General features: G+C 41.6%; 1 protein-coding gene across 1 annotated transcript; it reads right to left on the bottom strand.

Annotated features, from left to right (window-relative positions):
* Positions 1-278: 278 nt before the first annotated feature.
* On the bottom strand, positions 279-16986 carry Naxe (NAD(P)HX epimerase). The gene is made up of 6 exons (XM_080277408.1): positions 16875-16986; positions 14719-14882; positions 8183-8409; positions 7159-7252; positions 1537-1675; positions 279-449 (listed from the first exon to the last, which is right to left on the bottom strand). The coding sequence occupies exons 2-6, from the start codon at positions 14848-14850 to the stop codon at positions 331-333; spliced, it is 711 nt and encodes a 236-aa protein (XP_080133534.1). The 5' UTR covers positions 14851-14882; positions 16875-16986; the 3' UTR covers positions 279-330.
* Positions 16987-17671: the final 685 nt, after the last annotated feature.

Raw genomic sequence — 17671 nt, 5'->3', positions numbered from 1 at the left:
GTGTGTTATTGATGCAACCCATGCCAGTGTGTCCAATATAAATAATTTAAGGAAAAGGAGTTGGGATTATCACCAAAGCCACTTAGACTGATAACCTTATTGAGTTAGGAGGCTTTCTAACACCTCTCTATTAGCAATTTATCTTGCTTCTTAGTTTAATAATCTCCCATGTGTTATTTACAGCTTTTTAATAATGACATGGTTTGTGTAAATACCACAGTCAAGAATATTAACTTAGTATATACATTAGTAACCTGGTAGGGAAATGGTGCCACAGCCCTCTTGGCTAAGGAAGATACCAGCCTTTGAATACGAGCCTCAGTTGAATGGCTATGGTCGTGATGAGAGCACAATGGTCTGACTGGTGCCAGGGTAGTCAGGGAGGTTGAGCTGGTATTTGGCACTCAGCTGAGGAGGAACAAAGCGCCCACCCAAGATATGGTACCGACCTGCAAAGCATCAGTAGCTCTTTACCTTTACTCGGCCCTGATTTGTGTCATTCTGGGGGTCATTTCAAATACCTCAGAGGCAGAAAAGGACAATGCTATGGCTTTTCACATGGCTCAGTGGCTGAAAAGGACAATAATAAGGCTTTTCAAATAGCTCAGTGACAGGAAAGGACAATACTTGGGCTTTTCAAACAGCTCAGTGGCAGGAAAGGACAATGCTATGGCTTTTCATCTTTTTCACAGGATTTCTGCATGACTACCACCACTTCCTGTTGTCAATCTAATGTTACGACTTGCATTTAAGATGGGGAGATGGCAATTTTAGGCTAGGTTAGGGTACATCTCCAGGCTGCTCTGTCCTCTGCCATTTGGCTACCCTCCCTCCAACACACACACCGCTTCTCTTATAATCATTCTACTCCATCCCTCCACCACATCCTAGGTCTCCCCCTCTCCCTCTCCACTCACATAGCTTCTAATCAGTCTCTCAGTCTCCATCCTCTCCACATAGCCAAACCATCTCAAAGTACTTCTCGTCTTGCTTTCAGTCACATCCACACGAATACCACAAAGCTTTATATATGGCATTAAAGTCACTAAATCACCTGCACCAATACAAGGAGGGTTCTGTTCTTAAACCTAGCATATTAGCCAGAGGATCATCAACTGTGATTATTCTTAGTAATAATAAAACTATAAAACTGTTCAACTTTAGCAACTGTGATTATATCTACCCTTCTGTAAACAATCATATCTACCCTTCTGTAAATAATCATATCTACCCTTCTGTAAATAAAATAATCATATCTACCATTCATCATCACCAAAATAATCTTCTATCTATCTATTGCCTGACGCCTCATTCCAGTAAGGCGTGGCCACAAACAAATCACCTCCATGTTGCCCTGTCCCCCACCATTTCACTGCCCTGCTGCCAGCTCACCCCCCCCCCTTCCCTCATATACTTCTCCACTCCATCCCTCCATCTCATCTTTGGCTACCCCCTCCCTCTCCCCCCCTCCACCTCACTCACATAGACTCTCCTCACCAGTCTCTCACCCTCCATCCTCTCTTACTGCTGGCTAACCTTTGAAGTGTGCGGCACAGAGCTTGGGTGCTGTGAGCGAGATGAGCATGTCTGGGGCAATGGCAGGGGCATCGGTGGGCGGTCCTGCCTCAACGTGCCACCCGGATGGTATGTCAACACTCACCACAGGCACAGACGTCTGTAGACACCACATTCTCATTACACTTAAATACACATTACAATTTAGTCTATCAATCTGTAGCCTGATGCCCTAATCCAGCAAAGGGTGGCTGCAGATAAAGTGCCTCTAAGTTGCTCTGTCACCCACCATTTGACTGCCCTCCCCCCAACTCACTCCCCCCTCCACCTCATCCCTCCACCTCATCCCCAGTCTCTCCCTCCCTCCACTTCACCCACATACACTTTCTTAGTGTTTCATTCTCCATTCTCTCTACATGTCCAAACCATCTCAGTGTATTTCTCCTAATTTTCTAAATCACATCCACAGCCACCCCACAACGTTCCTGCACTTCTTCATTCGTCAACCTGTCACAATATAGTGATGGTTATAATAATGCTGAGAAGGGTAATTTTTAATGTGACTGTTGATGAGAAAGCCTTGAATTGGTACCCTGGTGCAGTACTGTAATAGAAAAAGAGGAATATGTAAAACAGAAGTGGAAAATAGAGTTGCACATGAAAGGAAGATGGCTGGTGCTATGAAGGTTTTGATACTAAACAAAGATTTGCATGGAGAGGCTGCTAGAGGACTGCATGAGGGTGTGTTATTGCCCACGTTAATGTATAAGTGTAAGAATCTGGTATGGCATGAATGAAAACTCAAAGCCCAAGTAGAGCAGTGGATATAGCATAATTGTGGAGTGTGGATGGAGTGCATAGAAGGGATAAAAAAAGAAACAGTACAGTGATTCATGAAACATATATGGTAAGAATGTTTAATAACAGCTGGATACAGAGACAATGGATATATATAAATTAATGGGTATGAGAGGAGTGTGAATGAGTTTGAAGGTGAGTGGAATTTTGATAAGCCAAGGAGATGGGTGGTTATGGCAAATGCATGTGTAGGAATAGAGGCATGGAAGCTGATAAGTTCAGGAACTGACAGGGGATCAAGTTGGTTGGATGAATTATGTATGGAGGACTACTGGGGGTCGCAAAAGTATCAGTGCTTAGGGGGTCCAATGCCTACTGAAAACATTTGAACAACTGCTGTATATTACCAACGTCTCATTGTGTATGAAGAATGTCTGTTGATATAAACATAACATTTGCTATACAGTATGTTTGCAAGATGATATTGCTACTTGGCGATATAGGACAACTCCCGACACCAGGGCTACCAACACATGGTAGGTCGGACACTATGTTTCGGTGACCTTCATTCTGTGTTCCCAAATGTTTCACACATACTGTGCACCAATACTTTTGTGACCCACAGTACATGACCAGGGTTTGCCATCCACTTTTGAACTTAACAGCCAATGGACTAACAACCTGGCTAGTGTATGTGAAGCACATTTATAAAGAAATACCTGCTTCAAAACAGGTGGCATCAAATACCTAGATAAAGAATTGTGTTCAGATGGTGACAATGCTGCAAAGAGACAATTTATTTTTTTTTAATATATATATATATTTTTTTGTGTGGTGGCCATTATGGCTGAAGTACAGTAAATCCTGACCCGGATATTTGCAAACTCATTTTTTATTATGCCCTCTTTCACCTAATACCCTTAAAGCTGGTTGCTGATGAAATAAAACTGTGCTGGTATACAGTATATACATTTTTTGTGTGTGAAAATGTTTTAACATTAGGACACTGAAGCAGCTAAAGTACAGCACATATCCACCTAAAAGCTCACTAACATATACTCAATCACATTCTTTGAGACAACCAGGGATGGGGTCAATTACAAGTGCCCAAATACAAATACGGACACAAATACGTTAATTTCTTTGCAGCCAATTACAAATACAGGTACAAATATTCAAACTTCTAAATCATCATAAACAAATAAAATACAAATATGAAGCTTCAAATACAAATAAAATACAAATACAGGTATTGTACCAACAAATACAAATATGAAACTTCAAATATAATTACAAATGCAGGTACCATACCAGCTTCTTTCAACCTAATTATAAACAGATAATTTTACTCCCTTGAGATTTACCTAGGTAAAATAAGCACCACTGGTGCTAGAACTGGTGGGGAAGAACTCTTGAGGGAGCCAGCAACATTCTTGTGACAATAATTACACTCAACGATGTACTGGCTTGGGCAGCGTTTCCCAACCTGGGGGGTGGGCCCCCCTTGGGGGGCATTTGAGCTTGCTAGGGGAGGCGTGGGGCAATCAAAGTTCAAAATAGGGCTAGGCCATTCAAATGCATACAGGGTTTTTCCAAAGACATATATGTGATAGAAAAACTTCACAACTGCCATTTCAAGCAACCACATGTAGTGTTGTCATAACATACAACCATCAGTCTGTTGTAATCCTTGCATGCAGTGTCGTTAATTTTGCTTGATGCTGAATATGACATGCAGTGTGCTCTAATTAAAACTGCTCCAAGAATCAAGTTGCTCGTAGAGAAGAAACAAAGCCAACCTTCCCACTAATTTTCCTTCTATCCAAGTGTTCAGCAGCTTAACAACTCAATTAATTATTGCAAAAGTGCATCCAGGTTTAATGTTTTTTTTTTGTTTTTCAGAGAGATGAAAATAATATACTTATGTTTTTGCATGCAGGTTTAATGTTTTTTCTTATTCAGAGGAATTAAAAATTATAAACATACCGGTATGAGCTTTGATTTCGTTATAAATCCTACAATTATCTCCAGCATCTTTAGCGTTCACATGGAATGGATAAAAACATTGTTGTTTAGGCATCAGAGCAGTGTGTGTGTGTGTGGGGGGGGAGGGGGGCATCATGAATACAGTCCTGACCAAAGGGGGCTGCAGAGCTAAAAAGGTTGGGAACCCCTGGGCTAGGGTCAGAACCAGGCTGCTTAGGTCCAAAACATCTAAATACAGTACAGTACTAGACATCTTGGCTTTACAAGTGACTGCTGGCTTCTGGTGCTGAGCTCAGTCTCTCAGTCACTCAACACAGGCTAACAGGTTTGGAACACGTTCTGACAAGTATAGTACTGTACATTATCCCTTGACTGAATGACAGTGGTAGACAAGATGCCAACTATGCCAACTTTTATTTATGAAGAAAAGTAAAATTCACTATTGGCAGTAATTTTATCACAATGGCATGTAAAATTAGCAATTTTATATGAGTGTATTTGACTGTATTTGAAGCAAATATGGCAAATACAAGGCTCAAATACAAATACAAATATGCAACTGTTAAAATTCTCAGATACAAAATACAAATATTGATTTTTGTGTATTTGCAAATACAAATACGTATTTGACCCCATCCCTGGAGACAACATGACCAAAAAAATCAACTGGAAAAACTTAACTGTTTCCCTAAACTGCAAATTTTTGGTTAATCATGCCACTGTGGAAACTTCAGAATATAAAAAACCTTTGTGGAGAGACTTTGCTATTTATGAGAGGGTACAGTATTTGATTCTGCTGAAAAAGATGCAGTGATGAGAACAACGAGGACAAGATGTACAAGAAACATATGTTAAAGTACTGGAAGAGATTTACAGAGAGGGCAAAGTTATTGTAAAACTGTAAAGACAGCCAGAAAATACCAATAAAGAACGTGAACTTGACAGTCACTGAATTGACTGTTGGATAGGTGAATACGAAGATACAAGTGGCATAAGTTGTATCAATCCATTGAGGCCAGGATTCTGGGAGCTTGACTGGTGAGTCAATGGGAGTGTGGCCCATTCACCTCGGCAAGTTTTGGCTAGTATCTCATTCTATCAAGTTCTTTCTGGCTGTCTGGACTCAACCTTAACCCACCCTAGGGTAGGAAGGGAGGTCCGGACAACAACAATGATGACGACAACAATGACAATGATGATAATAATGATGATGATGATGATAACGATGATGATGATGACGATGACAATGATGATGATGAACAAAATAATCAGTGCATCACCAGACTGAAGGGGTGAAAGCTTTCCCTTGTAAAATAACAATAAAAACAAATGCATGAAAGTAAATATGCACGGATCTCACATCTTGGCAGTGTGCAATATGGGCAACAAGATAATAGTATACTTGCAGCTCCAGCCTACTCTGAATGTTAATCCAGCTACTGCCAACTGAAGCTGCCCTCTTGCTGCAGCCCACCATCGGCTATTAGGGGAACAGGATTAGGAAGGGAGCTGAGGGTTTATGTAACTGGGAAGCAAAGCAGTTTGGTTATATTGGTACCACCACATGATGGCTTCCCATTCCAGCACCGGCAACATGATACATGATACGATAAAAGTCTCACAGCGAATCAACCCATGAAGTGTGCCATCAGGATATCTCAATCATCTTGTGGTGGAAAAAAAAAAAAAGTTTTCCAACATTATCAGAAACTAATTTTACTTCACTGATATGAAAGCGAACATGTTGCAGTACTGTATATGTATGCTATACCAAGTCATTATCTCTCACAGTTTAGTCATTATGTAGTTAAGTTCAACGGCTTTAGTCCGATGATGAAAAACTACAGTGTGTAATTTTTATTTCTATCACCGACATTTTTTTTTAGCATGATGGGAAGGAAGACCACATTTTAAAGTATAGGTATGCCAATTTTTAAGTCAATAACTGCAACAGTGTAGTCAGGGTGTGTGTTTTAAGATCTAAATTTCAGAGGCAACTGCAAAATGCAGCATGAACAGGTGAGGAGACATGAATGGGGAAAATGACTGACAAAAGGTTCCAGATGCCACTACATTATAAACAACCAGTCATTAGTCACCCAATGGCCTCAGTGCTATGCTGAACAATTTGTTAAATAAGGTGAATTACATGGCCCTTGGAACTCCTCTCCCCTCTGTGACTGCTGCGTTATAATAACAGATTATAGTGCAGTAATACTGTACTAGTCATGAAGAAGTGCTATGATATGGATGTGAAACAGATTGCAAAAGGGTGAAATTACGGGCCTACTGAATGTAAAATGGGTATAATTTTCATTTTCAGTACTAGATTGTGATACTGTTCTCATTTATTTTTAAACATGTGCTTCAATTCTCACCTGAGGGGGAGGGTGGACCCTTGGATTTAATTACCTTTAGGCTTTACCATGCATGGCTTCTCCACTGTTATGCAGTCCATTACAGCAAGGGTCTACTGTAACGGAATTTTTTGCCTGAGTTTAATGATTATGTTGCAGTCACCCGCTGGGCATTTAGTGTTGTATGCCACAGTTCTTGGGTTAATAACTCAACAGTACAGGTAGTCTTCACTTAATGTCTAGGATGTGTGCTAGTAGAATGCAACTTTAAGTGAAACAATTTCATGCAAAATATGATTCTTGTTCAAGACTGTGGGGGTAAAAAAAAAAAAAAAAAAAACTGACTGCAAAGGAATTTTATAATGACTCAAGCAACTCTGTGTGAAGAAATGGTGTTAACTGATCAGCAACTTAATCATGTAATAACATTAAATAGGATCCATCTGTAATACACTATCCTATTTACGTTTACATGATGTGTACAAAGCCCACATTCTGTTACCTTTGATAAAGTATCCAAAACAGGTGCAAACAGAGGTCGCACTGGAGGCTTGAAGCTAAACCCGAACAAAGCATCCACAACTAAACTGTAGTCTCTGAAATGCAGGGAAATTGTCTGGACACTCTTAAACAGATACTTACAAACACTCTGAATGTCATGATTTCTTTTTTAGTATATTTTCACTATCCTCAGATCCTTCAATTTGGTGTATGATGCAGTTTTCAAAGGGATAAATATAGCTTTCATAATCTCCTTTACTACCTGGGTTCTTTCCTTCATCCATCCATCCATCATCCAATCCTACGTTGCCTCATGAGGAGCATAGGAGCCCAGGGCTAGGCAAGTTGGTCTTGACATTTAAGATGAAAAAGACCAGTCTCACTCATCCCTGATGGCATTACGTGAGCAATAAACCCCAACCACACCTTGGATATACACCTTCACCAGCTCAATCCGACTGGAGCACAATAATTACCCACTAAACCACCAGGCGCCATAATTTGGTTATATGGTTACCACCCAGTGTAGTAAAAGGTTTCCTGGTGTACAGGAAACCATCTGGCTTGTTACTTAGTGTGGAGTCACCCATAGGCGGATGGAAAAGGAAAGGGTGAAGGAAAGAAAGACAGAGGATGGAGTGTAAAGTCACCCGTAGGCAGAGGGAAGAGGAAAGAATGAAGGAAAGAAAGACAGAAGAGGAAGGAAGGAAGAGAGGAAAGGGCAGACACCAAAAGCAGCACTACATTGAGTGGGTGGATGGTGAGCACCCCCACCTATCACAAAAAAACATTCGTCAGGTATTCCATCTCTTCTACTTCTCATTTTCCTCTTCTAGGCTAATACTTGTCAACCGAGACAGGCTTGGTATTCCCCCCCCCCCCAGGTGATTCTTTTCAATAAGCTGCATTAAGAAGCAAACTGAAAGACATGCCCGAAGTGTGAAGCAGATACAGTGAAACAGTAGACAAACTTTAGTCCTTACCTGTATACAAATGACTATGTTTGAGTTACCATATATAGTTACCTGTTGAGTGAGTCAGCATCTGGCATGGCGTCGATGAATGCAACCCCATACATCTGACACTGTTTGACCAAGTTATTGTACAGTGGCTTGTCGGTGGGTTTGGGGTACAGGATGACCGGTGTGAAGCCCAACAGGGTGAGGTGACGGGCACACACCAGGCCATCACCGCCATTGTTGCCGGGACCACAACACACCAGCACCCTCTTCTGTCCATTTGGCTGGTACGTCTGCAGGTATTAACAAGATATACATGGACAACAACACACTACGTACTGTACAAAAATGGATCACAATGCAACAGCACCTTCTGTCCAAATTGTTAAGTCAGTAGGCATTACAGTATATATAAATTACAACACACTACAGTATACCCAGACCACAGCATATGATGGTATGCACAAACAACACATTACAGTATACACAGCACCACATTACAGTATATCCATGGACCACATCACACCAGCACCCTCTTCTGTCCATCTTGCATGTATGTCGCAGGTATGAACAATACCGGGTATCTGTATATATATATTTTTTTTTATGTGTCTGACTCTGGGCATTGGCTTCACAGCCTGTTCACAAAACCCAGCAGTCCTCCTACATACTTTACACCTTCATGTCACCACTTCAATGCTAACAGCCACCTTCCATACTGAATACATGCTAGGCTGTCTCTTTCGCCTTTGTCTGTCAACTTGTACCTTTCCTTCTTGCTGGAAGTTTGCTCTCATTCAGCCAGTCCCAAAGAAGGGTGACCACTCCCAACCCTCCAACTATCGTCCAATTGCCTTTAACGTCCTGTATTTCAAAAGTTTTTGAATCAATTCTCAATAGAAAAATTTTAAGGCATCTTTCCTATCACAACCTTCTTTCCGATCATCAGTATGGGTTCCGTCAGGAACGCTCCATAGGCGATCTTCTCACCTACCTTTCAGACTCCTGGTCATCGTTCTTTCGGGACTTTGGCGAAAGCTTTGCCATTGCACTTGACATCTCAAAGGATTTTGATCGAGTCTGGCATAAATCTTTAATTTCCAAACTGCCCTCCTACGGTTTCTATCCTTCTATCTGTGCCTTCATCGCTAGCTTCCTTTCTGGTCGTTCTGTAGCCGCTGTTGTAGACGGCCATCGTTCTTCTCCTAGATCTATCAACAGTGGTGTTCCTCAGGGCTCTGTCCTATCACCAACTCTCTTCCTTTTATTCATCAATGATCTTCTAAGCTGTACATCTAACCCTATCCACTCATACGCTGATGACTCCACCCTTCACCTTTCCATTCGGTTCCCGCAACGTCCATCTCAGCAGTTACTTCAACAAACAAGGGATGAGGCTATGGCACACCTAATGTCTGACTTGGCTCGTATCTCTGACTGGGGTAAAAATAATCTGGTTGTTTTTAATGCTTCAAAGACTCAGTTTTTACACCTATCAACCCGACAAAATATTCCGCAGGTATACCCACTAATGTTTAATAATATTCAGCTTAATCCTGCATCATCCTTGAACATGCTTGGGGTTTCATTTACTTGGGACTTATCTTGGAAAGATCATATTACATCTCTTGTAAAATATGCTTCCAAGAGATTAGGTGTGCTAAGCCGACTCCGTTCCTTCTTTACCCCTGCACAATTGTTGACTCTACTGTATACAGAGGTTTTATCCGCCCCTGTTTGGAGTACAACTCTTATGTGTGGGGAGGCTCCCCACATACAGCTCTTCTCAATAGGGTGGAGTCAAAGGCTTTTCATCTCATTAACTCTCCTCCTCTTACTGACTCCCTTCAACCTCTGTCTCTTCGCCGCACTGTTGCATCTTTATCTCTTTTCTATCGCTACTTTAATGGTCACTGCTCCTCTGAACTGTCTGCTTGCATTCCTCCACCTCTACGACGGGCGCGTAGCACCCGTCTGGCAGGAAACTCTCATCCCTTTTCTGTCCAACTCTCTAATGCAAGAGTTAACCATTACTCCCAGTCCTTCATTAATGCAACAGGTCAACTCTGGAACTGCCTCCCTCTGTCTGTATTTCCTGCTTCCTATGATCTCCAGTCTTTCAAACGCAGTGTGTCCACGCATCTCAAAATGATCGGATCTTGAATTTGGCTCTCTATTGTATGTTATTTTTCTCTTGGAGGGAACTGTTACTGCGGCCTCATGGCCTTTGGTTCCTTCTTCCTCGCATTAAAAAAAAAAAAAAAAAAAAAAAAAATACAAGACTGGTGTGCTGGTATTACCAGAGGTATTTTTACGACACGTCGGTGAGTCTTCTGGTAAATCAGTAATGTCTGCTTTATGAACTTCAAATCTTTAAACAGTTTCCTGCCCCAGGTGGGATTCGATCCTGGGTCCGCTAGGACTGCAGGCCTTCTCTCTGCCAGTTCAGTCACTGCCAAATTGTATCATTCATATTGTTTATAAAGACTCCAACATGCTTACATGCATTGGCCTTCATCAACTAATAGCAGCTCTTCATGCTGCTCAATATCTGGCAGCCCCCCTCTTCAGTCCCTTATCCCTGAGGTCAAACTCTATGACCTTGACCCAGGTCTTTCCTGGTCTGCCCTTCACAACCCTACTCCCAGTGTTCACACTTATCATCTTCCACACCCAACTGTCATTCATCATCCTCTCAACAAGCCCAAACCATCTCAATTTACCCCTCCTCAACACAAAACCAAATATATTCAAGCCCCATCCTTCCTCTATCTATCCATCTATTGCCAAACGCCTTAATCCCGTAAGGGGTGGCCACAAACCGATCGCTTCCATGTCGCCATGTCCCCCACCATTTCACTGCCTTGCTCCCAGCTCATACCCCCCTTTCTCATATACCTCTCCATTCCATCCCTCCATCTCATCCTTGGTCTCCTTCTCCCTCTCCCCCCCCTCCATCTGACTCATATACACTCTTCTTGTCAGTCTCTCGCTCTTCATCCTCTCCACATGGCCAAACCACCTCAGTGTGTTTCTCCTAATGCTTACCATCACGTCCACATCCACACCACAACGCTCCTTCACTTCCTCATTTGTCAGCCTGTCTCTCCATGTGACTCCACATGCTCCTCTCTATTTCTCATTTCCACTGCTCTCACTCTTGACTTGTGTCCTTCCAACAACGTCCAAGCTTCACTTCTATACGTTAGAGATGGTATTACAATACTGTCATGCACTAACTTTTTCACTTCCATGCTCACCTCCCTGTTTCTTATCATTCCTTTCAAAGACCAGCAACCTTTCTTCCTTGTTGTACCCATTCAAGCACTTCATCCTCCACACTTCCATCCTTACTGATCACACTACCCAAGTACTTAAATGCACACACATTTTCCATTTCCTCACCATCCAACTTCACTGTACATTCACTGACTTCATTTCTCATGAAGACCGTAACTTTACTTTTCCCTAAATTCACATATAGATTCCACTTCTTACACACTCTCCCAAACTCATTCACCAGGCCATGCAGCTCCCCTTCCTCATGACTAACAACACAGCAACATCTGCAAACAACAGTACAGCGATTTTCCAAACACTGCCCTCTCTCATTAGGGCCACTCCAACATCCACGCCCTACCTTGTATGTCATTTATAACCCCATCCATATACAGATTGAACAACCATGGAGATATGACACATCACTGTTTCAATCCAACCCTGAAATAGAAAAATTCACTCAATTCACTGTCCACATGCACTGCAGCCTTAGCACCCTCATACATACTCTTCACGGCATTCAACAGTTTCCCATTTACTCCATTTGTTCTTAATACGTTCCACAATCCTTGTCTATCCACCCATCCACCCAGTCATATGTTTTCTCCAAATCCATGAAAGCCACATACAACTTCTTTCCCTTCTCTAGAAACTTTTCCACTAAAGACCAAAGAATGAATATCTGATCTACACAACCTCTTCCCTTCCTAAAACCTCCCTGTTCTAATTTTCAGAGGTAAAAAAAAATAATAATAATAATTAATTTACTGATTCAAAACGCACGCCAAAGACAAGTCAGTGGTCCCCAACAGATGGCAACTGTGCACTCCCTCCCTCCCCCTGCTTGGAGGCTCAGGGCATTGTTGTTACCACCACAAGTAACATCAGTTGTGATTTTCATCATTTAGACTTGATTATTTCCCCCAACATGTCTCAGAAACAGAAAAGTAGTGAGAGTGGTATTGGTAACAGCAGAAAACAGCGTGCATTTACAATGGAAACCAAAGTGAACATAATCATGAGAGTGGAGAGTGGGGAGAAGCTGAGTGATGTGGCACATGTGCTTACACTGAATCCCTTGACTGTAGGAACAATTTTAAAGGACAAGGAACGTATTCTTGAACATGTAAGCAAGCTGTACCAATGCATTCAATAGTACTTTAAACGTAAATATATCAAAGTCTTTGAATTTATGCTTGTTTATATTAACCATACATGCATGAAAATAGGGGCTACTAAGATTGACAGCAGTTCACGGGGAGGAGTTCATCTTGGTGAATGATATAAAGTGACTAGAAAAGATGGACTAACGGAAAAAAAAGACTTATGAAAGACCTTCAGGAACCAATCATTTTCATAAGTTGGGGACGGCCTGTATAGTTAATCATATGCTTATAACTGTGTGACATTACTGATCTACAGTAAAATGAAGAAAAAATTTTAAGGCATGTGAAATAATGTTCGTACTATCAACTGAACGAAAATATTCATTTCACGTGTGAAAGGACCTGAGACTGCACAAGGGAAAATGAAGAGGTTTGTATTAAAATTCTCTTTATAATGACGCTGAATATTGTGGGAAAACTAACAGTTTCTTAAGCTTACATATTTAATATTTGTTCTTGATTGAACAACTGAATTTGCATATACACTACAGGTATTCTACTGCACCATCGCCAAAGCAGTGATGAAAGGTTTACATGACTGTGACAACTGCATAAAAGTTGTTACTGGGAGAAATATCAACATCTGGCAACATTTACTCAGCTGAGTGCTGCCAGGCTTTATGTGTATATACAGCCATGAGCAAAATTTCAAAGTCACAACCAGCTAGGTCAAAGGCTGTTGTTATGAGACCTGTTTTTTCTTATGGCTATATGAATTATATGAGATGGTATGAGACTGCAGAATATTCTGCTGTTTGAGCAGGAATAAGAAATATGGACAACAGTGCTCAATGCTGGGAGCAAACTGTTGGTTAATTTTTGCTCGTCACTGTAACCAAGTACTTTCAGATGGGTGTTGCTCACAACCTCATGTGTACACAGCCACCCACTACACTGCTTCACTGACTGTTAAACATTGGCCTATACGGTACCTGTGTAACATCATCTCATGTCAGGACGTCAGTGAAATATATTAATATAAGTGTGTGTGTGTGTGTGTGTGTGTGTGTGTGTGTGTGTGTGTGTGTTTTATGTATGACAAGTTCAGTGGCACTGCAATGCTAGACTGGCTGGCTTCTGTCTCCCTGACTGGATCCCTCACTCATTCGCTTGATACAATATCACTGACCAATGCACAGACTGCAGCACCAATGACCATACATCACACACCCTCACATTACTGTATAGAGAATGTGCATACATGCATATTCTCTACACGAGTCATTCACCTTACAGTTTCACCCAACCACCCACAAACTTGCATTACTGTGTAGAGAATATGCAATCCACATTCTCTACACATCCTTTCCCCAATTCCAGGTTACGAGTAAGATAGAGCTAGCCACCTAATACAGGTGATGCATGAACTGTACCATCATGCAATGAGCACTGCTGCCGTTTAGCATACTTAAAAAAAATATATATTTATAAATTTGGATATCTCTGGCTACCTTGTGGAAAGGTGAATTCATGGATGTTGCTTCCATGAATGTTTAGGTGCAGGTGTATAGTAAACCAGAAAAGTACTGGGCATCTTCTATCTATCTATAGCCAGACATCAAAATCCCATAAGGGATGGTTGTTTGTCTTTGAGTTAGTTGATTTACGAGGCCTTTTACCACACCTATAATTATGAAACATGGAAGAAACACTGTGATATATGGAACACCCTGTGATTATTAGAGCAAATATTATCCTTGGTGATTATTAGGACTCAAAATCACATAAAACTTCACATTCTGGGTACCCTTTTTTTTTTTAAGGCACCAGGTTAGTAGATCCAGGTGTGTCTGTAGAAGTCGCTCATTTTCACATGTCATACCCCAGGCGTGCAATACTTTTTTGATTGACTGTACAACCATATCATTATTAGCCATGACAGGTAAGACGAGTGGATGGATTGGTGGGGTGGGCAGAGTGGGTGGGTGGGCAGTGGGAAAATAGGTCCATGGTAGATATACAGCCTTGGAAATTTGGACTCATGGAGGAACATAGGTTCAGCAGGTAAAATGGGACCACAGGAATCTTCTCCCACAGAGGCAGTGGCCACCCAGGGTCCCAGGTAATGCTGGTATGCATGACTATAGGGTTTTACCGATGCAATGCTAGGTACCCGTACTAGTGGGTGATAAAGAAGCATAAAATCAGGCCTCCTACCTGAGCGATGGCATGAGCACAACTAAGGCCAGCCAGTTCCATTAGCTGGTCCACACTGAACTGGTAGTCAGTGAACAGCTCCACATCCACATTAGTGGCCTCATCCTGGTTCAGGTGACGCACTGTTGACATGTTCCTCTCTCCAGCTTGTGCTGGATGCCTAACTGAAATATCAAGAGAAGTGACTTATTATCATGAGTTTATTCATTATCATCATCATCAACATCAACACTATTCTAATTTTCATTATCACCACCACCATCACCATTACTTTTATCATCACCATAACCACCACTGCCATTATCCTTTTTCACACCTATTGATGGGATGAGGAAGGATCTAGAAACCAAAAGAACAAAATGCAAGAATTATTAACAACAGGCTTTTATATTTAGAAACCACTGACCAAGTCAGAATGTTTAGGTCTTTTTACTTGATGCCAGCTCTCCAACTGTCATGATCTTGAGCCATTTCCCTTCTCAGTTCCCTATCATGGAGGTCTCCATGTAGGACCTCATCCCACATCTTCCTTGGTCTGCCTATGGGCATTCTTCCCTCCACATTCACTATAATGACCTCTTCACCCAGTCCTCCCACTCACTATTCTCAATCTACTGGTTTCCATAATATCTCAAAATTTTCTTATTCCAAATTTCTCTTGCTGCACAATGAATTAGGTTCTGTTATTCAGTGATACCCTACTCTTCAACCTTTACAATTTCATTTCTGTGTGTTCCAATCTGCCTTTATTCCCTTCTCTTATTGGCTATCTCACTGTAATACAGCATATCACATCTTTCACCTGCATTGCAGAGAGTGCCTTTGGCATAGGAGAGCCTCTACATGGTCAGGAGAAGCAACAGTTCTCTACACTTCTCCCATCCACCTTTCATTCTAGCGATGGAACTAGACTCTGCTCCTCCTTCCATATTCAGCATGTCTTCCAGGTGACAAAACTCTTCCATGCATTCCAAGTGACTGTCATCCTAAATGACCCATTCCCTTCTGTTTTCCACAGTCCAGGTATATCACATACTGAAAATTTCTCACATCCTATAGTATACCTGTTCTACTGCTGCACTTTCTGCGGATCCCTTCTTTACATGGTGTACACAGGAAAGAATTCCTCCAAACTCCTTTGTTACACAGAGCAAGAGGCCTCATACCTAAAGACCTCTGTTTTCTATCTATCTATGTAACACCACACTGTTTTACCAGTACTAATCTTTAGCAATTTTGTATCCATCCCTTCGTCCACCTTTCAAACTTTCTCTGACCTCCATATTTTTGGTACGTACACTAAATTAGCAAGATATAGCCTAACAGCTCCTAAGTAGCCAACTTCTAAATTCTCATAACAATGCTTCAAGTGTCTAGCTGAGAGGCAACAGACTCAGCACTGAACCCTGTACTGTATCAACATGGCCTGAGAACTCATCAGTCAACTCTTTGCTCACTCTCACATACATGACTGCCCCTTCACAGAACACCAACTTGATGATCCATTTATCAAAACAACTTTCTCCAAGACCATTTTACCCTATCAAATCCCTCCAAATCCACAATAGCACTGTGCAGCTTTCTCCTCTGAGGCATTTCTCTTGCAAATGTCAGACAATAAGTAAAGATACTGCATAAGTTGTACCTTGTCCTGGTTTAAAACAAACTGCATTTCATTAATACTCTCTTCCAAATCATGCTCTCAATGACCCTTTCCAAAACCATCACTGTTTAATCTATCAGTTTCATCCTTCTGCAATTCCCTTTCTCCACTGCATTATGTTTACCTTCATACACATCACATTCATACCCTCCAACCAGTCATTCTATACCAGTACAATGTCTTCTCTTACAACTGCATTTAGCAACTCAGTATTTTCACAACTAAATGACCATCAGCTCTGAGCATCTCAGCAACAATTTCTGACATATCAGCCACCTCACCCAAATTTCTCATAGCAACTGCACTTCTAACTGTCTCCTCTTCAGTCTCATGTGGTGGGCCTTGCATTGTAAGGGCAGTACTAGAGTCCTCCTAATTCCAGGTATAACAATGACAAAACAGCATCTGATATACCATACCACTGAGAGAAACCCTGGCTATGGCTGGTAACAGTGATTTACGGCACAGATGCATTATATGCAATGTACAGTACCTGGAGTAAAACAGAGGTGGGAGTTGAGGAGTGATGCTGTAGGTATTTGGTAGTTTACAACTGAAGGTATCCTTCTTATGGGAAGGGTGTGCAATCTGGCTGCTGCTCCTCTACAGACACACTGGCCACCTCGTAGTGCCGACATCCACACTACAACAAAATGCACAATAATTAAGCACTTGTATAATACTTGTACACTGCTCTATACAGAATACTGTACTGTATTTATAAAGTACCTGTATTTGCTCTTCAAAATGAATATCAAAACAAAAAAGACCTAAGGGGCATATAAATACAGTATTAGGATTTTAGTCTCACTGTGTGCCACTTAAAGGCCAAATACCCAGAAGTTGGAGACTGGTAAATTTTACACACACACACACACACACACACACACACACACACACACACACACACACACACACACACAGTAATTTTTTGTGAGATGCTTATGAAGAGAAAGTGCCTGTAACTGCTTAAACTCATTAATGAGCATACCATAATAATTTCAGTGTCTGTTAGTTGGGTGTAATTCTGGTAATTTACCTTGTTTTCTATTCAGAAATCAAGAGTAACAAAAGGTAACAAAAGGCAGGTGGGTAGGGAGGGGACGACATTGCAGGTATTCTCCAGCCGAATGGGCTTCATATCTATCTATCTATTGCCAGATGCCTCAATCCCGTTCGGGGTGGCCACAAACAAAACGCCTCCACGTCGCCCTGTCCCCTGCCATTTCACTGCCCCGCTCCCAACCCACACCCCCCTCTCTCATATACCTCTCCACCCCATCCCTCCAT

Source organism: Coenobita brevimanus, chromosome 69 (assembly GCF_032717465.1).
Source record: "Coenobita brevimanus isolate Jiangsu-jjx chromosome 69, ASM3271746v2, whole genome shotgun sequence".
Taxonomy (NCBI): Eukaryota; Metazoa; Arthropoda; class Malacostraca; order Decapoda; family Coenobitidae; genus Coenobita; species Coenobita brevimanus.
This window is presented reverse-complemented; position numbering and strand designations above follow the sequence as displayed.